Below are 26,547 nucleotides of genomic sequence, written 5' to 3'. Positions count from 1 at the left end.
AAGAATGTTGAATATCGGCCCCCACTCTCTTCTGGCTTGAAGAGTTTCTGCTGAGAGATCCACTATTAGTCTGATGTGCTTCCCTTTGTGGGTAACCCGACCTTTCTCTCTGGCTGCCCTTAACATTTTTTCCTTCATTTCAACTTTGGTGAATCTGACAATTATTTGTTTTGGAGTTGCTCTTCTTGAGGAATATCTTTGTGGAATTCTCTGTATTTCCTGAATTTGAATGTTGGCCTGCCTTGCTAGGTTGGGGAAGTTCTCCTGGATAATAAATATCCTGCAGAGTGTTTTCCAACTTGGTTTCATTCTCCCTGTCACTTTCAGGTACACCAATCAGACGTAGATTTGGTCTTTTCACATAGTCCCATATTTCTTGGAGGTTTTGTTCATTTCTTTTTACTCTTTTTTTCTCTAAACTTCTCTTCTTGTTTCATTTCATTCATTTGATCTTCAATCGCTGATACCCTTTCTGCCACTTGATCCAATTGGCTACTGAAGCTTGTGCATGCATCACGCAGTTCTCATGCCATGGTTTTCTGCTCCATCTGGTCATTTAAGGTCTTCTCTATGCTGTTTTTTCTAGTTAGCCATTCATCTAATCTGTTTTTCAAGGTTTTTAGCTTCTTTGTGATGAGTTGAAGCATCCTCCCTTAGCTCAGAGAGGTTTGTTATTACCGATTGTCTGAAGCCTTCTTGTCTCAACTCGTCAAAGTCAATCTCCGTCCAACTTTGTTCCATTGCTGGCGAGGAGCTGCATTCCTTTAGAGGAGAAGAGGTGCTCTGATTTTTAGAATGTTGAGCTTTTCTGCTCTGGTTTCTCCCCATCTTTGTGGTTTTATCTACCTTTGGCTTTGATGATGGTGACGTACAGATGGGGTTTTGGTGTGGATGTCCTTTCTGTTTGTTAATTTTCCCTCTAACAGTCAGGACCCTCTGCGGCAGGGCTGTTGCAGTTTGCTGGAGGTCCACTCCAGACCCTGTTTGCCTGGGTATCACCAGTGGAGGCTGCAGAATGGCAAATGTTACTGCCTGATCCTTCCTCTGGAAGCTTCATCTCAGAGGGGCACCCCGCTGTATGAGGTGTCAGTTGGCTCCTACTGGGAGGTCCCTCCCAGTTAGGCTACTCAGGGGTCAGGGACCCACTTGAGGAGGTAGTCTGTCCATTCTCTGATCTCAAACTCCATGCTGGGAGAGCCACTACTCTCTTCAAAGCTGTCAGACAGGGATGTTTAAGTCTGCAGAAGTTTCTGCTGCCTTTTGTTCAGCTATGCCCTGCCCCCAGAGGTGGAGTCTATAAAGGCAGGCAGGCCTCCTTGAGCTGTGGTGGGCTCCACCCAGTTCGAGCTTCCTGGCTGCTTTGCTTACCTACTTAAGCCTCAGGAATGGCGGGTGCCCCTCCCCAAGCCTTGCTGCCACCTTACTGTTCAATCTCAGACTGCTGTACTAGCAGTGAGCTAGGCTCTGTGGGCGTGGAGCCCTCTAAGCCAGGTGCGGGATATAATCTCCTGGTGTGCCATTTGCTAAGACCATTGGAAAAATGCAGTATTAGGGTGGGAGTGTCCCGATTTTCCTGGTACTGTCTGTCACAGCTTCCCTTGGCTAGGAAAGGGAATTCCCTGACCCCTTGTACTTCCCGGGTGAGGCAATGCCCTGCCCTGCTTCAGTTCACGTTCCGTGGGCTGCACTCACTGTTTGACAAGCCCCAGTGAGATGAACCTGGTACCTCAGTTGGAAATGCAGAAATCACCCATCTTCTGTGTAGCTCACGCTGGGAGCTGTAGACTGGAGCTGTTCCTATTTGGCCACCTTGGAACCTCCTCCAAAACTGCATTTTTAATAATGTCTCTAGGAGATTCTGATGTAGGGGTTTCTGGGACCCAGTTATATGAAAGACTTCCAAAATGTTTTTTTTTTTTTAAATAGTAGTTTTGTCCAGTAAATTATCTCCCAGAAGTAAATTTAGACCTGAAGACCTAGATTTAATTATCTCTGTTTACCTTACTAGCTCTTGAATTTTCCAGGGGCCAAATCATTGAGCCAGAATTTCCTTTTTGCTTCACACTAAACATACGGAGCCAGGCCCTGGAGAGATCTCTGAGCTGTTTAGCTCTCCAAGGTCTGGATAATAAGTTAGTTTACCCAGCTATAAAATGGGCAAAAGTAATACACATATTATTGTTTAATGGATGGATTATATATTTATGCTTTGAGTTCTGAAGGAGTTGATACTACCCTGAGAGGTTTTTTTTTTTTTCATTTTATAATACTTCCCAACCATGATATAAATATTCATAAAAACCTAGGAAGTATAGTTGTAATGACTAATTTGATGATGAAGGAATTAACTAGAAGCATTCCCTCCATCCTGTAATTGCAGAAAGCAGAGATTCTTTTGTAGCAAAATTGACGTGACATATGGTGTTTCCAACAACAGAGTCTCATGAGATACTTTGAGTTCAGAGGTTGTTATATTCTATGAAAGTAACCTGCAATTTGGAAAAGTCTAATTCTGATTGGTTGTTTAACTTAACAATTTGTTATCCTAGTCATAATAAAGTGACATATCTTTATAAAAGGTACAAATATTTGTGATATCATAAAAGGTATAAATACCATCCCTACACTCAGTTAAGAGGTGCCTTTGGCCTCATGCTTTAGAGGGTCCCACATATCACAGATGAAAACATACAAAAATTTAAAAGAACAAATAGCCCCTCTGTTACTCAGAATCCAGTGCTTTATTCTGGTAGAATCAGATTTGAAACCCTAAACATCCAGCCCAGGGAAAAGTTGTCTATCTTCTCTTCTTTGCTCACAATAAATGGAGATCATATCATGCATGTTTGTGCATTGTGAGGGAGCTGATTTTTAGACACAGATTCTGCTTTGGAGTTCAGAGAGGATTGTAGCAATAAAGATCAGAGAAAAGACAAATTCAACAAACTACTCAAAGTCTTTCTTTCACCAGAATGCAATAGATTCTTATGTAATGAAGAATTATATTTCCAGTACAGTAGCACCTATTGTCCATTTTCTTGCTTTTCTTTTTGTTCTAATTCCTGGCTCAAAAAGTACTCATGAATTAGCACAGTATTTGCAACAGTTGCACATGGTCACTGAATAACAATCTGCATCATTAAGAAATTCATATTATTCTTTTTTTTTTTCTTTTTGACAGAGTCTTGCTCTGTAGCCAGGCTGGAGTGCAGTGGCACAATCTCAGCTCACTGCAACCTCCACCTCCTGGGTTCAAGAAATTCTCCTGCCTCAGCCTCCCAAAAAGTTGGGACCAAAGGCACCCACCACCACACCCAGCTGATTTTTATATTTTTAGTAGAGACGGGATTTCACCACGTTGGCCAGGATGGTCTCAATCTCTAAACCTCATGATCCACCTGCCTCGGCTTCCCAAAGTGCTGGGATTAGAGGCAAGAACCACTGCGCCTGACCTAAATTCACATTACTCTTAAACTTGTATACAAGCAGATGTGAACTTACATATGGAGTCAAGTTCTCTTCTGTATTTGGACTCTTTCTTTGTGCCAATTTGCCAATCAGTAAGGTTCCTGCATATGAGTATTTAAATATAAAATCAGATGGGATTAGATTTTTGTAGCATACCCAACTCAGAAAATAGAATACGTAACTTATTTAGCATATCTACTGAATGTGAAAGCAACAATAGCATTCAAAATACTACTAATAAGGGTACAACACAACGAAAACAAACTTCGAAGTAAAAGTAGATAACAAAAGAAAAATTTTCCTTATTATATTTGAAACAAGAGTCCCATTTTTTAACAGCTATAATAAAATATAATTCACATATCATACAATTCACCCATTTTAAGTATACAATTCAATAGCTTTCATTCTATTCACAGTTATGCAACCAGCACCACAATCAATTATAGAACACTCTCAAGCTGTCATCTCCCATCGTCCCAACCCCCTCCCTTACCCTTGGCAACTGCTAATTTACTTTCTGTCTCTACAAATTTGCCTCTGTTGAGCATTTCATATAAACAGAATCATACAGTATGTGACCTTTTTAAATTGCCTTTTGTCATTTTGCATGTTTTCAAGGTTCATCTGTGTTGTATCATGTATCAGTAATTACTTCATTTATTTTTGTTTCCAAATAATATTCCATTATGTGTATATACCATATTTCATTTATCACTTCACCAGTTGATGGGTCCACCTTTTGGTCGTCATGAATAATGCAACTATGGATACAGCTATGAACATTCATGCATAAGTTTTGTGTGAACATATGTTTTCATGTTTTCCTTTTTCTTACATACGTATCTAGGAATGCAATTGCTGGGTCATATGGTAACTATGTTTAACCATTTGAAGAACTGCCCAACTATTTTCTGAAGTGGCTACACCATTTTACATTAAATATACTTATTTTCGAGGTAATACAGATTTTCTTATCTGAGCTCTTAAGAGATGAGTTACTGAAAGAGAGAGAAGGCTGTAGGAAGGACAATGTGCTGGTATGATTCATCATTTCTGACTAAAGGATATGCTGAAAAATGGAACCAGATTGAATTGGTTGCAGTTCAGTCTATATCTCTGCTATTCAAGGTGTAGTTTACAGACTACTGGCATTGATTTGACCTGAGAGCTTGTGAGAAATATAGAGTCTCAGGCTCCACCCAGATCTACTAAATCATAGTCTACATTTTAACAAGATCCTCAGGTGATTGTGCACATGAAAGTGGGCACTGCACATTAAAGTTTGAGAAATACTGGAAGAGTTAGAACTCTAGATATTCTACAGGTAATAACATGTAAGACAGCGCTGGACTACACACAAAATTTTGTGCTCATGTGATGGAAAACTAGAGTGTATTCTAGGTATGCAAGCCATGTCCTCTGCCAGTCATTTCCTCTCTCCTCTTATGTCTCCTTCTTGGATAATTTGCTCTCATTCCTGCAGAAAGACTGCACTCAAAGCTCCTGCTTTGTCTGGCTTATGGTCTCATTCTCTTGGTTAACTGGATTCTATTGGTAATGGATATTGACTTGAAATGAGACAAACAGATTTTTCTTTGGAATTTTGATCAGAAGAAAGCGATTCTAGAAAGTCATTATTGAATTATTGTTATTATTTATTTTTTGAGACAGGGTCTCATCTCACTGTGTTGCCTAGGCTGGAGTGCAGTGACATGATCTCAGCTCACTGAAGCCCCCACCTTCTGGGCTCAAGTGACCCTCCTACCTCAACATCCCAAGTAGATGGGACTACAGGTGCATGCCACCAAGCCCAGCTAAGTTTTGTATTTTTTGTAGAGATAGGGTTTCACCATGCTGTCCGGGCTGATCTCGAACTCCTGGGCTCAAACAATCAGCTCACCTCCGCCTCCCAAAGTGTGGCGATTACAGGTGTGAGCCACTGCACCTGGCCTCTGTTGAATTATTAGGAGAAGAGATAAGTAAACTGGTAGGGATGTTTTCCACTTCATGCACAGAGACTCAAAGTCATCTCTAGAAAGAGAAACTTGAAGGAAGAAGACATAAAGGGAAGATGAAAGTGAGAAAGAAGGAGAGCAAAAGGAAGAGAGAAGTGGTGGGGGGAGAGAGAGAGAGGAGAGAAAACTAACATTCTGGGTTTGAAGTGGATTTCCGTCATACAGATTCCATACTTGAACATTTTATTTATCTGTGATCTATATGCCAGCACCTTTTTTGGAAATATATGCATGCACTCATCAGATTGACAAAAATTAAAGACTGGTAATATTCAGTATTGGTGAACATGTTGGAAATAATATTTCTCATACATTGCTAGTGGAAATAATAATTTCCTTTTTAACACCTAGACAAATCAACTCTTTTCCATGACCTAAAAGCCTTACTCATTATTTAAAATGTTTCCATATTTTAAAATATTCTAGTAAACTCTAGTTTTTCTTAATCAACAATTAGAAGATATATTACATAGTTTTATACATATATTTTAAAGCTCCAACTTACGTAGGCTTTTTCACTAAATGCAAAAAATGTACAAGTAGGTTTGAGTTTTGTTTTTTTTTTTTTTTTTTTTTTTGAGACAGGTTCTCCCTCTGTCACCAAGTGCAGTGGCACCATCTCACTGCAACTACCACCTCCCAGGTTCATGAGATTCTCCCATCTCAACCTCCTGAGTAGCTGGAATTACAGGCACACGCCACCACGCCCGGTTAATTTTTTTTTTTTTTTTTTGTATTTTTTTTTTAGTAGAGACGGGGTTTCACCATATTTGTCAGTCTGGTCTGGAACTCCTGGCCTCAGGTGATCCTCCCTCCTCGGCCTCCCAAAGTGCTGGTATTTTAGGCTTGAGCCACTGTGCCTGGCCAGGTTTGAGTTTTTAAATGTAGTGCTTGATGACAAATTAGTAAGTTTAATTTAAAAATGAGAAAGGAAAATGTGTGCTCAGTGGTTTTATATCACAGTATCTCTGCTGCGTAATATCTGTAAATCAAAAGCAGAATATAAATAGGCTCATTGACTTGGGATATCCAGGATGCTGGAAAGGTAAAGAAAGACTTTTCAAATATTTTAATTAGATTATATATATATATAAACACACTGGGGCCAATTTCCAGGTCTCTAGAAGGGTTTCAGAAATTTCCAGGTTCAGGGCAGAATTTACTACATATTTTTACACGTTACCCAATTCAGAAATAACACAAACTTTGACTCATTATGTTTCCAAAACAAACGAGCCATAAATCAAGGCTCTGGGGTCAATATGTATCATTTACCTGTTTGGTAGCCTCCTTTTCAATAGCAGCCTGCAGAGAACCAGAGGAGAACTGTTTGGGATTTGTTTCCACAGGCTTCCAACAAATCCTGCCTCTGGTCTCTTCTCTAGTCTTAAGTCCTGTATGTAAAGCAGCTGAAGGGAGGCCCTATGTAGAGCTAAGAATGTCTGTCTTACAAGTGCATGCACCTAGGTACATCTAAGGATTTTAGTTGGTTTCCCTCTTTGCAGCCTCCCTAGAAGGTGTAGATAATCAGCAATGAGATAGCTGCACTATTAATCATGGGGAAAATTTCTTACATATTAGTCTAAGTTAGTCCCTTTTCCAAAATCGGCGATGGGGGAAATGGAGGAAACAAGGAAATGGGCATGTATGATCTCAGGTTGGAAACTACAACCCTCAGATTGGCATCCAAGGTTGATTGCACGTATGGTAGGGATCCTAACACAAGGCCTACCTGTGTTATAATCAGGATTCTAATACATGCAGTCTTCCAGTTGCACTGGATCCAGTTGTATTTGATGTGTCAGTTGACATAGGGGATGAAGGAAGGTGAAATTGCAGCATGACTCAAGGTCAGCTGTCCCCAGGGTCTGTATCTGAGCTCTATGGAGAAAGACAAGCAGAAGTCAATGAATCTTTTTCACTGAGGACTCTGAGGCAGAGAAATAAATAACAACTACTTGAAAGCAACGCAGAGAAAAGAGGAATTCTTCTCACTCTTTCACTGACACTAACACACTTGAAAACATTGTTGGCAGAGATATTAAGGTGGCAATCAAATACGGAGAATGTGAAATGTATTGAAGGCAGTTTTAGGGGCAATGGTCATTGATGGATATGGGTGTTGAAGCTACACAAGTAGCAAATGTGATCAGATAACTCTGATAGACATGTTCATCAGCACGTAGGAGACATCTACTAGGGGCTTGCTGTGTTGGGTGAATATATGGAGGGAGTCAAATGTCCTGCCCTGGGAAATGTGGTTAAAAGGCAGGGAATTACAAGTCAAGCCCAATTAATGTGACTCCATTTGTTATTCCTGGATGGTGAAATTTCAGGAAACAGGAGCTATGTACATAATTTTCTTTATTGTTTTCCAATCATTTGTTAACTTTAAGTCCCCAAATAAATATTAAGTGTAAGATGTTATGTTTCCCTTTCCTACCCTTCTTTCTGTTTTCCCACTAAGGGTCCTGTTCCAGCAAGGGACTGGTGGCATGACGTGCAAGGACAAGATTACATACATCTGTCTTTAGCACACACAGGTACCAATGGTCCTCTCTCAAGGTCGGCATGCCTTTCTATTTTAACCTTCCACTCAGAATATGTGTGGTGTTCCTTCCCAGGCACCAGATGTAGTCCTAATTTACTCAGGCAAGGTGAGCTAGATCTACCCCTGAAACATACACTTGTCCATTTTGATCCAGTGAAATGAGTTTACCTTTGCAGTTGCCGTGATTTGCATTTTCCATTAGAGGCCTCTTGAAAAATAATAGAGATTTCTTGTCTCTTCCTATTCTTTACTTAATAGGGAAGATTCTCTAACACGCATTTGGATTGAGTCCAGGATGGGGCATAAAATGGAATCAGTGACATTTATTTCTCATAATAGAGGTCAGAATAGAGAAAATGTGATAAAAGCACAAAATTTAACAAAGAAAAGGGCAGTAGCCCACCCACCATTAAGGTGGAGACAGAATGTCTGTGTTCATGTAGGTCAATGGTAGCAGGTGGCAGAAGGCAGCTGTTATCCGAAGCCCTGGACTCTTAAAGCTGAGGAAAAAGTTTTGTTCTGTTCAGGTGATTATGATAGTAGACCAGCCTAGGTTATCTGGATTTGGTTCATACTTGTGTAACATTTCATTTATCAGTAGCTGAGTCTGAAAGGTTTAAAGTATAGCAAAATTCCAGAACACTGCTTTATGTTTTATCATATTTAGGTTATTTATTAATGAAAATATATGACATTTTCAGGAATACAAATTTTGCATCCTGATGACCTCAAATGCATGCAACAAGATTTTTAATACAGAAAATAACACAAAAATTGTTGTTACAGTGGTTAGAATTTTTAACTTTAAAAAACCTTGAATTTTTATTGTTTTAATTGCACAATAAAATAATGCTGATATATACTTAAGCTTAAATTAATCCCAACAGGCAAACATTTTCCAACCCAGAGCACGACTGATGGTCTCATGCTGGGTCAGCTGACTCTATTTTGATTCACATCAACTTTGATGTCTAGGCCATTCAGTATCTACCTAGAAAATCCCAATTGTCCAAGAATACCATGAATTTTGGGATTTCTCAGAAGATTTTCAGAGTTAGAAGTGTTTATATCACTTAATATCCAACATTTCTAAAGGGGGGAAAACCCCACCATCTATTGTCAATGACATTTCCCAAGACCTTGCACCAGGCCCTTAGTCACCAGGTTCCCCATTTTGTTGCATTCCTATCATCTCAAACCAGGTTCATGAAAGCATTTGAACAAAGTCAGTCTTCCTTTTACCAAAAAAATTCCTAACAATGGCTAAAATATTGAAAATTTCTCCATTTGATTACAATCTACAAAGATAAACCAGCATTCCTTTCTCTTTCTCTCTTTTGGTTACTTTTTCCCTATCCCTACAGATGGAACATTTATTTTTTCCACACAGGTTTTAAAGAAATACATTATGTTGGTTTCTAGCGTATTGTACAGAATCCATTTTCATTCTTTACATGTTACATTATGACTATGAGGAGGGCAGAGTAGAGGTGAACTCTCTCTATGCTTGCTGAAAGTCTTGTACACATTGCTTTTTGCACCCATTGCTTCTAGCTATGTCTCTTCCTGTTCTCTGCTCTCTTCTCAACTATGTTGCCACCTCAATTAATCAGGCACTTGAATTCACGTTGTGTAGAATACTCAAGATTGATGATAGGCTGGGAAGGAGGAGGAAGGAGGCAGAGGTAAGAGATGGGGGATACCGAGCCCTATTTAGACTTTGGCCCCCAGCTTTTGGATGAACTTAGCACATTACCGGCTATGCAGGACTAACCTCTATGGGATGCAAAATGACTCCAAGTGTGGAACAACATTGCAAAAATGGACTTCAATATTACATGAAGGATTTGGCTGCTTTATATAAACATAGAAACAAGCCCAGTGGACTACTCCACTAAAGGTGACTAAGCAAATGTTACAGTTCAAACTGCACTCAAGAAGTCAATTGAGAAATAATTCTATCACCAAGCCCTTGGACCTACCCCCCAATCTGGTCCCTCTCCCAGAACTCCATGGGCTTTCTGAAGACCCAGCAATTAACATAGTCCTGTCCAGTGGTATGGCCAGTGTCTTAGTCCAATCTTTTGCCATACCAGTCATTACATATTTTGAATACCAACTTGGTGGAGGAATTTCAGCTCCCTTTCAGCAGTAGCCTAGTGGGCACCACATCTCTATTCTTCATTCCCCATTCCAGCTTGATGCTGAAGGGATGAGGCTTCCAGACTCCAAACCCCTCTCAGAGTCTTCATCTGCTTGTTGCATTTTTTTATTCAGCTCCTGAAGGAATGCCAAGACATGCAAAGCCTCAGAATCTGCTCCATTTTTAGAAAGTCGCATTTTGGCAATTTTTTGCAGTTTGTCTTTCATCTTTTCTTTCTCCCTTGATTTCTGGTTTATTTTTACTCCCTCTATAAAGTGGTGAATGGCCTTGTCTTCACACTTCATTTGATACAGCTGAAAGTTGCCATACCGCAGATGGAGCAGTTGTTTTGCTACAGGAGTAAGCTCTTTACTGAATTCCTTTTGGAAGTAATACTCTGCTTCTTCATACTGATCTGCTAGAGCATGGAGGCTGGCAAGAATGGAACAGACACGGAAGAGATTATCATTGGCCTCATCAGCTTTCTTCAGATGAGCCACAGCGTGTCCTATTAGTTCCAGTAACTTTCTTTTCCCATATATTCCATTCTCTCTTAGATTCATTACTTGGAGGACTTTTGCCCTATAGCAACACCCAATTTGGCAATGCAGGTAGGCATTGTTCGGTAGATATTCTAAAGCGTTTTTAAGCAGTTCAATAGCTTTGTCTGGCTCATCTTTTCTTCGATAAAACTTTGCTGCACTGCGAAGTACATCTGTTACACCTGGGGCTTTCTCCAAGGCTTCTTGAACTAATTTCTCTCCTTCACCTTCCTCTTCGCCTTCTTCACGCAGCTTATGAAGCTTCAGAGCCAGGAGGACTTTAAGGTACTGGTTGTCAGGATTCAGCCGAATGGCTTGCCTCAGAGGGTTAATGGTGTTCTGAGATGGTGGCCAGTTGTCCAGACGGTAGCTTGCTATTGCCAGTCCAGAGGTGAATTCTGGGTTCTTTGGTTTCTTTTCCAGAGCCTTCTCAAAGCATACCTTCGCTCTTTCATTTTGGTTTCCTCCACACTTTAACCGTGTCCACCCTTCCTCGCAGTCAAGCTCCGGACTCTCAATTCTGTAGGGACTGGAAAACTTCTCACAGATGTGCTTCACCTTGTCTACATAAATCTGAGCGTCTGAGAGTCGGCCCATGTGATAGTAGACCCAGGCATAGTTTCCCCAGGTGACCAGACTTCTGATTTCTGCTTGGTCAGCATGCTCTTGCTGGATTAACTCTTCAGCTTTACATAAGCATTCCAGGGCTTCCTCGTTTTGGCCTTTGAGGTGCTTTAGATAGGCCAGTAGGTTGCACATTGTGGCTTTGAATTCACGATTCTGAAACTCAGTCCGGTAAAATACTTTGTCTTCAAAATCATCCAAGGAATTTTCTCCCTCCATCAAGTTCCAGGTGAAATGGCATTTTAGTTGCCGTAGGCTGCTCTCCAAGGAATTCTTAGTATTCTCACTGTAGGGAAAAACAGAAAGATGGACACTTTGAGAAATAGATTTATATGTCAAGAAATGGGAGCATGGCAAATAATATTCTCCTCCTCCTAAAGACTGTTAACACAAATCAAAGAAAGTCTCCTTCTTTTCTTTCTATAATATGTTTTACCATATTGTTAATTCCTGCATGTTGTAGCAGGAGTTTAGAGACTGTGAGCAGCAGAAGAATTAGGGCGAGGGCAGTGGGTTGTTCTCTAAGTCTGTGGCTAGATTTTCATGAATAAGACAGTTTTTGTTAAATAGCTCTGCCCTCTGCTTTTGAGGGCCTCTGTGGAGGCTTGGTTTTATTTATGTAGTTTTAAAGAAGTAAGTGGTTTTCATTGCTTTTTGTTTCTGTTCTTCATTCTTCCCTAGCTTTACTTTTGTACTTTGAAAATTTCAGCTTTATAATTTTTTAGTCTTTTGATGTTTTGCCATACTGATTTTAATTTCTCATCCCTCTGAAATGCAGCTTCATTTTATCTTTGATATTCTTAATTCCTTAGTTTTCCTTCATTTGCCTTTAAAGAAATCTTGACCACTTTCGATTTTCTGTCTATTTCAGCTTTTAATAGATCCTTCATTTATTTTGTCTATTCAAACTTTCTGAGCTTTTATCAGATTGGTTTTATTTTGTATTGGTTTATTACTTTACGATGCTACATTTTCATTTTTTTTCTGTTGAATTTTTCCATTTTAACCATTTGAATCTTATTTTCAACCATTCTGAATTTTTACTCATTTTATCTGCTTTTGTATTATTCTCTCATTTAATTTCAAGTATTATTTATGTTAGCAATATCTTAAACATTTATTTTGGAATAAAATGTAATTTTTTTTCCTTCCCCCCACCCCCATACCTCTACTTCTTAAACTGGTGATTTCTGTTCTTAAGATATCTCATTGAGTTGCTCTATTAGTAATTTTGTACTTGATTGTTTTAATTTTTTTGAAATGTTATTTTTCTCTTCTGCGTTTTGCTTTTATAACAAGGGGCAAGAAGTGCAACTACAGGAAAGGCTCCTAAGGCCACTAGCTCCTTTTCTTATAGAAAGGGCTCTTTTTCCTTTAGGGTACCCTTACGACTCTCCTGGAAAGATTTTCCATTCCCTTCAGTGTTGGTCCTCAAAATAAATAAATAAACCAAAACCAACCAAACCAAAAAACAAAACAAAACAACAACAACAAAAAACAAGCGGAAAAAACCAGCAAACAGAAAAATGAACAAAAGCCTGTACTTCGAATTACTTTGGAGATGAATAACATTCCACGCCCCAAATTGTTTCTCAACAACTGTCTGTGTATTGGAGTCTCTGTAATGTTGCTTTTTCTTACTTAAATTTTTTTTTCGTGGTATCTGTACAGCAACCCTTGTATCAGGAGCTATATTTCTAAATAGTATGGCTTCTTATACAACCAATAGATATCTGGAATGTCATGCAATGTGGCAGGATCACTTTTGAAATATATGTCTAGATAGAAGATTATGTGACCTCTCTTTCTTTTTTCTTTTTTTTTTTTTTTTTGAGACGGAGTCTCGCTCTGTCGCCCAGGCTGGAGTGCAGTGGCCAGATCTCAGCTCACTGCAAGCTCCACCTCCCGGGTTTACGCCATTCTCCTGCCTCAGCCTCCCGAGTAGCTGGGACTACAGGCGCCCACCACCTTGCCCAGCTAGTTTTTTGTATTTTTTAGTAGTGACGGGGTTTCACCGCGTTAGCCAGGATGGTCTCGATCTCCTGACCTCGTGATCCGCCCGTCTCGGCCTCCCAAAGTGCTGGGATTACAGGCTTGAACCACCACACCCGGCCTATGTGACCCCTCTTTCTAACTGCCCCTCTCTCTCCCACTTTTTATACCACTCCTTCCCACTCCCATTTTGATTGAGAATCTTCCTGTAACCTCACTAAGAATAAAAATAGATCTGTTTGGACATGAGCTTTTCCATGGGAATGCTGCTGCCATTAGGATGCCTGATACCAAGTCAAGTACTCTCCAGGGCTCCCGCCCCTAGGGTTAGTTACATCAAGAGGCTTAGACAACCTGACTCTTTGCTAAGACCTGTTTGGAGCTTTGAATGGAAGGCGGGTCCTTCCTATAAACTCCTGCCTGTTTTCCATCCTATTTTTGTTTGTTTGTTTGTTTGTTTATTCTGCTTGGGATAGTTAAGTCTCCACTTGTTCCAAGAAACAGAAATGAGCAGGAACTGATTTAAAGTTCCTAGAGTGCCTCGCAGGACCATTGGTAGGACTGCAGTGACCCCAGGAGGATCAGAACAGGACGCTAGGGAGCTCGGAGGGCTCAGACCCTGTGTTTTCTCCATGTGCATCCGAGTCATACTCTCTACTGTACTGCATTCATTACAGAATATGGTGAGTTCTACAGAATACGGCCACTCTCAGATCCCAAGCATGTGCAGCACGCATCCTAACACCTGAAGACTCACTCTAGCTTCCTTGCTCCCTCTCAATTCCATTTCCAACTTCCATTTGAGTTTGACATTGAGTGTAACACATACACTCCTTAGCTCCTTTCTCATTTTACAAAAGAAACAGAGAGAGTAAATAGAATTGAGATTATCTCCACCATAGAAAACATAAAGTCCATTGTGCATTTGCAGGATAGAGACATTTAATATACACACTTATGTAAAATCCCTTTGAGCAGCCATTTAAAAGGCATCCAACTTCACTGCTTGATTTTGGGTTCTTATTTTCACTGTTAAGTTAGAGAAGTCGGTCTCAGACACTTGCTTTCTGGGCTCTGGCTTCTGAGGACCTATTCTCCTGATTCCTATAGAAGTTCCAGTTGTATACACAACAACAACAATTTCTTCCATTGCCTCTTATCTGGATAAAAGCAGCAGTGACATTATCAACCAGGCTCAGAACTAACGCTACCACCACCACAGTTTCTTGGAGCCGTCTCAGAATCACGGAGGAACCTTTTAGAAACACACATCCTCAGACTCCACCCCCTCCCACTTAATGAGAATCTCTGGGGAATTGACCCTAGAACTCTGTCCTTAATAAGCTGGCCAGGCAATTTTTATGCATGCTCAATTTTGAGAACCACTGTGTTAGAGCACAAGAACAATGCCCAGTGAAAGTCACGATAGATAAAGAATAAGGAAAGCAAGAAGGAGGGATGGGTCTGTATCATAATGGGAAAAATTCTAAGACCATGCTAAAATTCTAACAAATAAGAAAAGAGTTCTATAGATTCTGGGTGACTACAAAAAAAAGAAATCTGTAAATATCTCAAATCTTTTTTTTTCTTTTTATTCTTTCTTTTAATCAGGCAGAACATTTAAACTAGCAGGAAATAATATCGTTTCAAGAAGAGAAATCAGGAACCTCACAGAAGTAGGGCAAGGTGTCTCATAGGAAGTAAGCACTGGGGTTGGAAACACGGGATTCCAGAGCTCCCAGAATGACGGTGAGGCAACCAGGTCCGGCCACCCCACCCTCAAACTGGAGAAAATAGTTCCCTTCCTACTCAATGAGCTAACACTTCCTCTCCAGGGCAGTCTCATGTTTTGGGGATAGAAGGGAATGTTAGAGGTGAGAACTATTTTCTCCAAGCACTCCATCTCTAATTCATACTCAGGAGGACTCTAACCAATCAGTAGCATTTTGGGGTGAAAATATTTAAGTTTACCAGCCTTTGTGCAAATCTGAGATGAAAGACTACATTAAAAGTAAAATTCACCTTAGCAGGAAGTGGGGTTTGCTATTCTGTGTATATCTTTAACAGTATCTGCTGAAAAGAAACCTCTTGTTAAATAATTGTATTATGAGCCCCCAACTTAGTCCTTTCCAATATGAAATAAGAGAGGGACCGTGCACAAGAGCAATGCCCCCAGACCCATCTTTAAGTGAAGCGCCGCGGGGATGAAACATCCCTCTCTGCTGCCTTCGTTCTCTGATTGCAACTCAGCTCCCCAGGCGAGCAGTTCCAGAGATGAATTTAGGAAGCTTGCCAGCGTGAAGCAGAAGATTGTTTAGGAGGGAACAAACCAGCATTGGTAAGACAGATTTACAACCGACAGAGGTAAAGGCATAGTAAGGCCATAAACAAACATTAAAATGGAGCTGGCCCTCTGGAAGCATAGCTACTCAGGATTTGCATTGGACAAGATGACTCAACAGCACTATCGGATACGAAGGGAAAATCTTTACCTCATGGTTGCCGTGCAATTCTCAGCTGTTCGGCAGGGCTGCGGTTCAGGCAGCTGCACTCTTCAGAAATCTTCCTCTTCTGCCACCAATAAATGCTGAAGAAACCTATATATACAACTGGCCTCTGGTTCCTTTCTGCTTGTTTCCCTTCAGCTGACGTCGCAAAAGGGAAAGTGAAACTAGAAAGTGAAATTGGCAGGACTCTTTACAGGGAAATGAGCACTCTTTCCTCGGGAGCTGAGTTGCGATCAGAGAACGAAGGCAGCAGAGAGGGATGTTTTATCCCCGCGGCGCTTCACTTAAAGATGGGTCTGGGGGCATTGCTCTTGTGCACGGTCCCTCTCTTATTTCATATTGGAAAGGACTAAGTTGGGGACTCGTAATACAATTATTTAACAAAAGGGTTCTTTTCAGCAGATACTGTTAAAGATATACACAGAATAGCAAACCCCATTTCCTGCTAAGGTGAATTTCACTTTTAATGTAGTCCTTCATCTCAGATTTGCACAAGGTCTGGTAAACTTAGATATTTTCACCCCAAAATGCTCTTGAGTAAGAGCCAAGCCCAGCTGGGTAGTGAGTTAGAAGAACTTCCTCTTTGTGGAATGTGTTGATGACATCACGGGAGCACAACTCGGAGAAGGACATATTTACAAAGTACTCTGCCTTGTGATTACCATATTAACACATCTTTGCTCTGCTTTATACCAATATGATCCACAGGCCACTGTAAGGAGCAGTTATCTAGCCTCGACAGGTCAGGGGATTTTAGTCTGAATCATTGCTGAATCTCCAGTCCCTGCAAAACTACCTGCACATTGCATGGCGTGACGAGCATTCCAAAAGTAGTCGTTGAATAAATGAATACATGATTAGAAGCATGGGTGGTGATGTCTGTCTATCTGGATTTGAAATCAGCCCCCACTTTTATGCTATGAAACTCTGGAGAAAATTATTGAACGTCTCTGCTTTGGTTTTGTAAATTGGGAACAGTACCACTACTGGTTCATTGTGGTGTTGGGAGGATGAAATAAGAGAATACATGAAATGTCCTTAGAATAATGCCTGGCAGTAACAAGTAAATGTTAGTTTCTATTATAATTATTATCTAAAATCGTTAGCCAAAGTGATCAGAGGGGAAACTTTCTTTTTTTCAGGCTGGAGTGTGGTGGAAAGACCCTGACTTACTACAACCTCCACTTCCCTAGTTCAAGTGATTCTCCTGTCTCAGCCACTTGAGTAGCTGGGATTACAGGCGTGCACCACCATGCCTGGCTGATTTTTGTATTTTTAGTAGAGACGGAGTTCCACCATGTTGGCCAGGCTGGTCTCGAACTCCTGACCTCAGGTGATCTGCCTGTCTTGGCCTGCCAAAGTGCTGGGATTACAGGCGTGAGCCACTACGCCCAGCCAGAGGAAATTTCAATGTTTGCTTTTTCCAGAACTTTATCTCCCCTGACATTCAACAATCTGTCATGATCACTGACCTAAGCCAAACAATTCCTAACATCTCCTTATGTTCTTGGCCTCCCCAAGCCCCACAATATTTTCCCCCTTTTTATTGATGTATAATAATTTACATATTTATGGATTGCATGTGACTGTTTGTTACATGCAAAGAATGTTTAATGATCAAGTCAAGGTATTTGGGGTATGCATCACCTTCAGTGTTCATCATTTTTATGTGCTGGTATCATTTCAAGTCCTCTCTTCTAGTTACTTTAAAATATACATAATATTGTTGTTAAGTATAGTCACCCTAGTCTGCTATCAAACAGTAGAACTCATTTTTTCTATTTAATGGTATGTTTGTACCCATAACCTCACTCTCATCTTCCCACCACTCCCCTTCCTAGGGGGGACATTGTTCTATTCTCAGTGTCCATGAGATAAAGTTTTTCAGCTCCCACATTTGAGTGAGAACGTGTAGTATTTTGTCATTTTGTGCCTGGCTTACTGCATTTAATGTAATGGTCTCCAGTTCCAACTACATTGCAAATTACATGATTTCATTCCTCTTTAATGGCTGAATAATATTCCATTGTGTGTATAAATAATATTTTCTTTATCCATTTGTTCACTGATGAGCACCTATGTTGATTTTATATTTTGCTATTATGAATAGTGGTGTGATGAACATGTAAGTGCAGGTATCCTTTTGATTTACTGATTTACTCATTTTTTTTCCTTTGGATAGATACCCACTAGTGTGATTGCTGGGTCTCATGAAAATTCTATTTTTAGTTTTTTGACAGCTTTCCATACTGTTTTCCATAATGACTGTACTAATTTACATTCCTACCAATGGTGTGTAAGAGTTCCCTTTCCCTGCATCATTGCCAGCATTTGTTATTATTATTTTTTTAATAATAGCCATACTAACCGGGATTAGATGATATCTCGTTGTGATTTTTTGCATTTCCTTGGAGTTGAGTGATGTTGAGTATTTTTTTATATGCCTGTTGGTCACGTATACCAGAGCTCCTTTGTAGGTGACGAGATGCTTTTCCTTTGCCGTCTTTAACATTTTCTTTTTGTCACTGAATTTAGATAGTCTGATTATAATGTGCCATGGAGAAGACCTTTTTGCAGTGTATCTGATTGGGGATTGCTGGACCTCCTGTATCTGGATGTCTAAATCTCTTACTAGACTTGGGAAGTTCTCATCTATTATTTCATTATATAGGTTTTCAAACCCTTTCAGTTTCTCTTTGTCTTTTGGGATACTGATAATTCATATATTTGGTTACCTTACAGTGTCCCATAGATCATGAAGACTTTGTTCATACTTTTTAATTCTTTTTTTTTCTTTATTTTTGTCTTATTGGGTTATTTCAAAAGACCTTTCTTCAAGTTCTGATGTTCTTTCTTCTGCTTGGTCTAGTCTATTGTTGAAACTTTTTGTATATTTTGTATTTCATTCAAATTCTTCAGTTTCAGAATTTCAGTCTGGTTATTTTTGTGATATCTATTTCTTTGGCAAATTTCTCATTCATATCCTGAATTGTTTCTCTGATATCTGTGTATTGTTTGAATTGTATTGGATTTGGAATTCTCTTGTATCTTGTTGAGCTTCTTTAGTATTATATATATATATATACACACACACACACACATACACACATGTATATATGTGTGTGTGTGTGTGTGTGTGTGTGTGTGTGTATTTTTTTTTTTTTGAGATGAAGTCTCACTCTGTCGCCCAGGCTGGAGTACAGTGGTGCGATCTCTGCTCACTGCAACCTCTGACTCCCAGGTTCAAGTGATTCTCCTTCCTCAGCCTCCCAAGCTGGGATTACAGGCATGTGCCACCATGCTTAGCTAATTTTTGTAATTTTAGTAGAGACGGGGATTCACCGTGTTGGCCAGGCTGGTCTCGAACTCCTGACCTCAGGTGATCTGCCCACCTCGGCCTCCCAAAGTGCTGGGATTACAGGTGTGAGCCACCGTACTTAGTATCATAATTTTGAATTGTTTTTCCTGGGTTTCCTGGGTTTCTTTTTGATTGGGATCTGTTGCTGGGGAATTGTATTCCTTTGAAGGTATCATATTTCCTTGCTTTTACATGCTTCCTGTGTCCTTTCACTGATATCTGAGCATCTAGTATAATAGTCACTTCTTTCAGTTTTTGAATTTGCTTTTGTAGGGGAGGACTTTTTCCTGAAGATATATCAACAATATTGGTTGAGTAAGGCACTTTGACTTTGATTCTGAATGTACATGGTAGTGTAGTCTCTGTAAAATTTATTTGGCTGTGATCAGTGATATATGTTATTTCCTTGATGGTTTAGGGTGGGGTTATTAGTGGAGGCTATTGTGACATTTTACTGGGAACATGGTTGCCATGTGGGCCAGTCTTCAGTCCCCAGTGGTGGCAGCAGTGGGTTGAGGATGTCTGAACTTGGGCCCCAGAACAACATACACTGGCACTGGTGTTAGTGGGACCAAGTAGGCTAATTCCTGGGCCCCCAGATAGCTTGCTCAGATGCTGGTAGTTGCAGCAGTGGGCTAGGTGGGTGAGTGGGTTCTCAAGTCCCTGGGCAACTGATGTGATCTAGACAATGGCAGTAGCCAACGGTGGGACAACCCCTTGGGTTCTGATAAGTGCACACTGATGTTGGCAGTGGCTGTGGTGCAGGGTTGCCACATATAGCCCCAGATACACAGCTCTCAGGCTCTTTCATTCTCTATAACAGCAACCCCGCAGCACTATACAGAGAGAGGAGAGACCCTGTTCTTTATGTGTGAGCCTAGGCACAGAGGCCATGCGTCCAGTGGGGGTGCAGTCACCACTCACAGCACCAGACAGGCAGCCCTCTGGTTTCCCTGCCCCAGCCTCTGGTAGTAGCATCAGTGGCTGTGCCTGCAGCAGTGTGTGGAGGGCAAGAAGGGGTTCCGCTCTCTACATGTAAGCCCAAGCACCAGTGGGAGGGTATCTTACTATCCACTTGTGAGGCTGAGTACAGAGTTTGTGGTGCTGCTAAGTGTAGGGTCACTTCTCACAGCCCCAAACAGGGGACTCTGGAAAGGACATGTTTTGGTTTCCTTTGTATCAGGGGCTGTCTTTTTGGCACATTGCACCATTCTTTCCCTGGGGAGTAGTACTCCCTGTGGGCTGGGGTGCTGCGGACCCTGTATTACCTTTGGGTCTAGCCAGGGCTATGTCACTGTAGCTCACTGGGTGGACACTGGGAAATATCACTGGGGGCTCCTGGGATATGGAGATATGGGGGCTGTGGTTCCCAGGATAGGACACAATTCCATGACTATAGTCTCACAATGGTGCCGCTTAGGTCGTGGGGACCTGAGAGACCCAGCGTGAGTTTCCTGTCTCATGAAATACCCTTGTGGGGTCTCCAAATCACCACCCATACTGGTGCCAGAGTTTGTATGGGTAGAGAAACTCTCTCATGTTTCAGATTGCCGCAGTTTGCAGGAGGGATGTGGACTGCTGAAGTTCTCTCATTTGCCCTTTCCCTGAAATGCCAAGGCCCTCTGGTCTCCTGGCCAATCTCAGCCAAGCTGGTCACTTGATTCCTGCTGCTTCTATGCCTCAGGTGTTTCCCATGACTTCTCTGTTGAATTCTAGTGTTCTCTCCTAGATGTTCTATTCGAGGTATAATTATCTATTCGTAATTTTGGTTCTTCTTTCTAAAGAGGGTGGGTGTCTGATGTCTCTAGTCAGTCATCCTGAACCAGAATCCCCACCATATTTTAAATCCCTGCTTGTTGCCCTGGTATTTGGCATCCCCAAATCACAATGTACAGCTGTAGTGTTTTGGAATGATAGAAGAAATGTATTTTCCTTGATTTCTCCTTATTCATACCCTTAGTGACAAAGGGAGTAATCATGTATATAGACCCAAAAGAAAATAATAGTACCTCAAAGACTGAGGTCAGAAAATTACACAAAGCACAGATAGAACACATTCTCCAGCAAAACTGAGGTTGTTAAGTAGGTTATTCAGTCTTGGGAAAGGTTATTTATCATATTTTTTTTCCGCCTAGGGCAGGGAGGAAAAAGAAATTGTCCTTCCTAAAAAGTCTCTACCCTTTGGTTAGGACGCACAGCTAAGCCTGCCCCAGTTGGAAACCCTTACTTTTGTGTCTTACTCAAGAGCTTCAAGTTCTTTTCCTATTTACAAGTTCCTCCTCCTCCACTGCTCCTCCTCCTCCGCTGCTGCTGCTGCTGCTGCTTGCTTCTTCTTCTTCTTCTTCTTCTTCTTCTTCTTCTTCTTCTTCTTCTTCTTCTTCTTCTTCTTTTGACAGTCTTGCTCTGTTGCCAAGGCTGGACTACAGTGGTGAGATCTTGGCTCACTGCAACCTCTGTCTACCGGGTTCAAGCAGTGCTTCACCCTCTTGAGTAGCTGGCACTACAGCTACCAGGCCCAGCTAATTTTTGTAGTTTTAGTAGAGATGGAGTATTGCCATGTTGACCTGGCTGGTCTTGAACTCCTAGCCTTAAGGGATCTGCTCGCCTTGGGAAGTACTCCCAAAGTGCTGGGATTATAGGCACGAGCCACAGCGCCTGGCTTCTATTTACAAGTTCTATTAGGTACTTATAGAAATATATGTTAGGTTTTTAAGAAATGCTGAAATAGGAAAGTAGAAATGCTGTGGGTTTGGTTTGATTTATTTTTTGGACTCAGTATTCAAGAAAACTATTGAACAGGAATTTAAAAATCTTGTGAACAAAGGTACTGGTTGAGGAGAAGCATAGAGAAAGGTTTTTACCACTGTGCTTTGAAATAGTTGAGATACTGATTCACACTTCAGAAATTTGTATGGCTAGTGCCTGTATATAATGTTACCACAGCATGCATCAGCTGATTTAGTAGCTGGGCTAGTGTGAGACTGCATGCAATGTGATTGCAAAATAGCAACTGAAAAAGAAAACCAGCTTTCTCCTGGTGTTATTTCTATTTTGAGAAAATGAAACTTACTAGAAAGAGTTCTGATTTCCCTGGTTGCTACAAATATATATGTGTCTTTTTCCTGGAATATAGGCCCTGTTCATATTTCCTAGGACAATAGGTTTCATTTATATATAATATAGATTTGCTTCCTATTTCTGGAATGGGTTACATCAACTACAGATGGTATAACGCAATAATTCTCATATTGCAACTGGCCACCAGCCGTATCAGCATCACCTGGAAACTTGTTAGAAGTGCAAATTCTTAGGCCCCATTGTAGACTGATAAAATCAGAAATTCCAGTGTGGGACCCAGAAATCTAGGTGTTGATATGCCTTCCAGATAATTATAATGCATGCTAAAGTCTGAGAACCAAACAATATATTGAATGTAGGCAAAAATACTTTTACTTCTATAAAATGAAACTCTATGCCTTTTCCTTGAGATTTTTTGTAAAAATCGACCCTCTTTTTTATTCGAGTCTATGTTTAACTGTAGTTTTGTCCACCTAGAAGAGGTGGTGACTAGTTCAATAGTATTCACACTTATTAGAGGAATACTTAGGTAGACAGTGGGTTCTCTTGATCACCACAATGGGCTATAATTTGGAAACAGTGTGTTCCCACCTATATAACATTCTCTTCTGTACTCATTTACAAATATACATGTTTAAAATGATCTTCCAAGTGAACTTCAAAAATATTGATATGGTTAATAAGATAGCTCCCCATTCTTTTTTCCTTTCCTTTCCTTTCCTTTCCTTTCCTTTCTTTTCCTTTCCTTTCCTTTCCTTTCCTTTCCTTTCCTTTCTTCCTTTTTTTTTCTTTTCAGACAGAGTCTTGCTCTGTCACCCAGACTGGAGTGCGGTGGCACAATCAGAGCTCACTGTAGCCTTCACCTCCCTCCCAGGCTCAAGTGATCTTCCCATCTCAGTCTCCTGAGTAGCTGGGATCACAGGTGAGTACCACTACACCCAGGTAATTTTTTATGTCTTGTCGAGATAGGGTCTCAATATGTTCCCCAGGCTGCTCTCAAACTCCTGGGCTCAACTGATCTTCCTGCTTCAGCCTCCCAAAGTACTGGGATTACAGGCATAAGCCACAGCACTTGGCCAGCTCCCCATTCTTATTCTTTTTCAAAAATTAATTACACACCGTTTCTTCTTGCTGTGGTTTGAATATGTTCCCCAAAGTTAATGTGTTGGAAACTTGATCCCCAATGTGGCAGTTTTGGGAGGTGGGACCTAATGGGAGGTATTTGGGTTATAGGGGCGTTGTCCTCTTGAATAGATTAATGACATTATTGAGGGACTGAGTTCCATATAAAAGGATGACTTCAACCTTCTCTTGCTCACCCTCACCCGCTTTTTACCCTTCCATCATGGGATGACCAGTGAGAGGGCCCTGGCCACATGTGCCTCCTTGATTTTGGACTTTCCAGCTTCCAGAACCATGAGTCAATAAATGTCTGTTCATTATACATTACCCAATCTCCCAATCTACCAATCTGTGGTATTCTGTTACAGCAGAACAAAATGGACTAAGACATTTTTCAACATTAATTATTTAGACTGCAGTTGGGCAGTCTTTGAGTGGAAACTTGATGTGGGTAAATGACTTTACTTTTCCATAGTCCTATTCAGAAATAAGACCCCCCTAAATAAACTTCTGCTGGGACAATTTGTACCCTTATCCCTGTTAGAACACTAGGAGTGCTTGTTTCATTCATTCATTCACCATTCATTCATCAAGTCAATACTTACTGAGAATCTACTATGTGCTAGACACCATTCTAGGCACTTAAGATACATCAGTACACAAAGATCTCTGTCGTCATGGAGCTTATATTCTATTAGGAGAGAGATGGCAATAAGCTTAACTGCTATGGACTGAATTGACTTCCCCACTCCTTTCCCAAAATTCATCATCGAAGCCCTAACCCTCGACATAACTTTGGAAATAGGGCCTGTGAGGAGGTAATTAAGTTTAAATGAGGTCTTAAGGGTGGGGCCCCTAATCTGATAACACTGATGTCTTCATACAAAGAAGAAAAAGAAGAGACCTCAGATCTCTCTCTCTCTCTCTCTCAGCGCACACAGAGGAAAGGCCATGTGAAGACAGAGAAAAGGCTGCCGTCTCCAGGCCGGGAAGAGAGGCCTCACCAGAAACCAAGTTGGACTTCTAGCATCTAGAACTGTGAGAAAACAGATTTCTGTTGCTTAAGCCACCTAGTCTGTGATTTTTCATTATGGCAGCCAATGCAGACTAATACAATAATAAATAAGTTAGACAATATGGGGTAAGTGAATGGGAAAAAAAGAGTAAGTGGGGGCAGTAAGAGGAATTACATATGGGTAGAGAAAAGGGGTCAGGATCTGACAGTTGCTGCTAAGTAATAGAGATGGAAACTGTGTTAGTCTGTTCTCATACTGCTAGAAAGATATTACCCGAGACTGGGTAATTTATGAGGGAAAGAAGTTTAACTGACTCACAGTTCCCCATAGCTGGAGAGGGATTAGGAAACTTGCAATCATGGCAGAAGGCAAAGGGGAAGCAAGGCCACTTCTTTACAAGGCGGCAGGAGGGAGTGAATGTAAGAAGGGGAAATATCAGAGGCTTATAAAACCATCAGATCTCATGATAACTCACTCACTATCATGAGAATAGCATAGGGGAAACCACCCCCATGATCCAATCCTCCCACTAGTTCCAGCCCTTGACATGTGGGGATTATGGGGATTATAATTTGAGATGAGATTTGGGTGGGGACACAAAGCCAAACCGTATTAGAAACCTTTCTGTGCCTCAATTTCTTCATTTTTAAAACGGGAATTGTACCCAGGTACAGTGGCTCATGTCTGTAATCTCAGCACTTTGAGAGGCAGAGGCAGGAGAATTGCTTGAGGCCAGGAATTTGAAACCAGCCTGGGCAACATAGCAAGACCCTATCTCTACAAAATTGTTTTAAAAAATAGCCAGGCATGGTGTCATGAGCCTGTCCTCCTAGCTACCCAGGAGGATTGCTTTAGCCCAGAGTTCGAGGCTGCAGTGAACCAAGATTGCACCATTGTACTCCAGCCTGGGTGACAGAACGTGACTAGGTCTCTAAAAAAAGAAAAAGGAATTATGTTAGTACTTACCACATAGGGTTTTATGGAGATTAAGTGGACTACTATGTATAAAGCTCTGAGAACAGTGCTTGGCACATGGTAAATGCCAAATAAGTGTTAGTTATTACTATGTACTACTGCCACCACTACCTTTTACCATGTTTGAATACCACTTACTTCTAAGACCAGAGGTCACGCTACTGAAAGTGGTCTGTTCTCTAATGTGGAGCTTTGACTATAGTATTATCAGGTATGGGTAACTGCAGCTGGGTTGCTATTTCAGATCCTCTTTTTCCTTTTATTCTCTTTGTTGGCCACAGTGAGAAACTGGGATGCTACTCCAGAAGAAGAAGAATTAGTGCCTCTGTACAAAGGGATTTTTGTGCTGCCAAAAGAGTAGAAAAGTTTATCCCAGAACCAAAAAATTTCAGAATTGTGGAAAAGCAAGGTTTGGAAACCTACTCAAAAGAGAAGAAATATTGCTATCATAGAATCCCTGAATTAGTATATGCCTAGCTGCTATAACAAAGAAGTTCAAAAACATAAATGACACTGTAAAAGAAGTTTATTTCTTGTTCACATAACTGTCCAAGGCTGCTGTTCCTGGGCACCTGGCAGTTCTCTTCCATGCAATGATCCAAGGACACAGAGTTCTTCCATCCTGTGACTCTACCATCCCCGAGAGCCTGGAAATTGAGAGTAAAGAGGGTACACCTGATTCTTAACCATCTTCACCTGGAAATGACATACATCACATTCACTCATATTCCATTTGGAAGAACTAGTTCACAGCCCACCTGGGGAGAAGTGAAGGTTAGTTCATGTAGCTGTGAAATAGGAAGCCCACTTCCTGGTGACAACTTCATATTAAAGGGGAAACACTAATTTGGAAGGATCATGAGTTGTTTCCACCACAGTATCCTACTCTGGCCCTAAATAACCATGTATACCCTTCTTCCCAAACATAGAATATAATCAGACCTTTCCCAGGGGAGCCAACCCACAGTCAAGGAATCATTGCACTCAGCTCATGGTCAGGGATTTCTGAGCAAAGCGCTGTCCTACCTAAAGGTGTGTATGTGACTCCTTGTGGTCTGGTGCTTAAAAAAAAAAATCAAAAGGCTAGTTAAGACTAGATAACTCATGTGTATCATAGTATCATGTGTATTGTGGTAGGTTAACTATAATAAAT

General features: G+C 40.9%; 2 protein-coding genes across 2 annotated transcripts in view; one reads left to right on the top strand and one right to left on the bottom strand.

Moving 5' to 3' along the window:
• The window catches only part of LIPA (lipase A, lysosomal acid, cholesterol esterase), a 118,698-nt gene that overhangs the window by 25,349 nt on the left and 66,802 nt on the right, over nucleotides 1-26,547 (top strand). The gene's annotated exons all lie outside the window — the stretch shown is intronic.
• IFIT2 (interferon-induced protein with tetratricopeptide repeats 2) lies at nucleotides 8,341-16,033 on the bottom strand. The gene is made up of 2 exons (XM_011965356.1): nucleotides 15,831-16,033; nucleotides 8,341-11,632 (listed from the first exon to the last, which is right to left on the bottom strand). Exons 1-2 carry the CDS (start codon nucleotides 15,833-15,835, stop codon nucleotides 10,219-10,221), a joined length of 1,419 nt encoding a protein of 472 aa, XP_011820746.1. The 5' UTR covers nucleotides 15,836-16,033; the 3' UTR covers nucleotides 8,341-10,218.

This window comes from Mandrillus leucophaeus, unplaced genomic scaffold (assembly GCF_000951045.1).
Source record: "Mandrillus leucophaeus isolate KB7577 unplaced genomic scaffold, Mleu.le_1.0 Scaffold721, whole genome shotgun sequence".
NCBI classification, from domain to species: Eukaryota; Metazoa; Chordata; class Mammalia; order Primates; family Cercopithecidae; genus Mandrillus; species Mandrillus leucophaeus.
The sequence above is the reverse complement of the archived record's forward strand: the minus strand, read 5'-3'. Positions and strand labels throughout refer to the sequence as shown.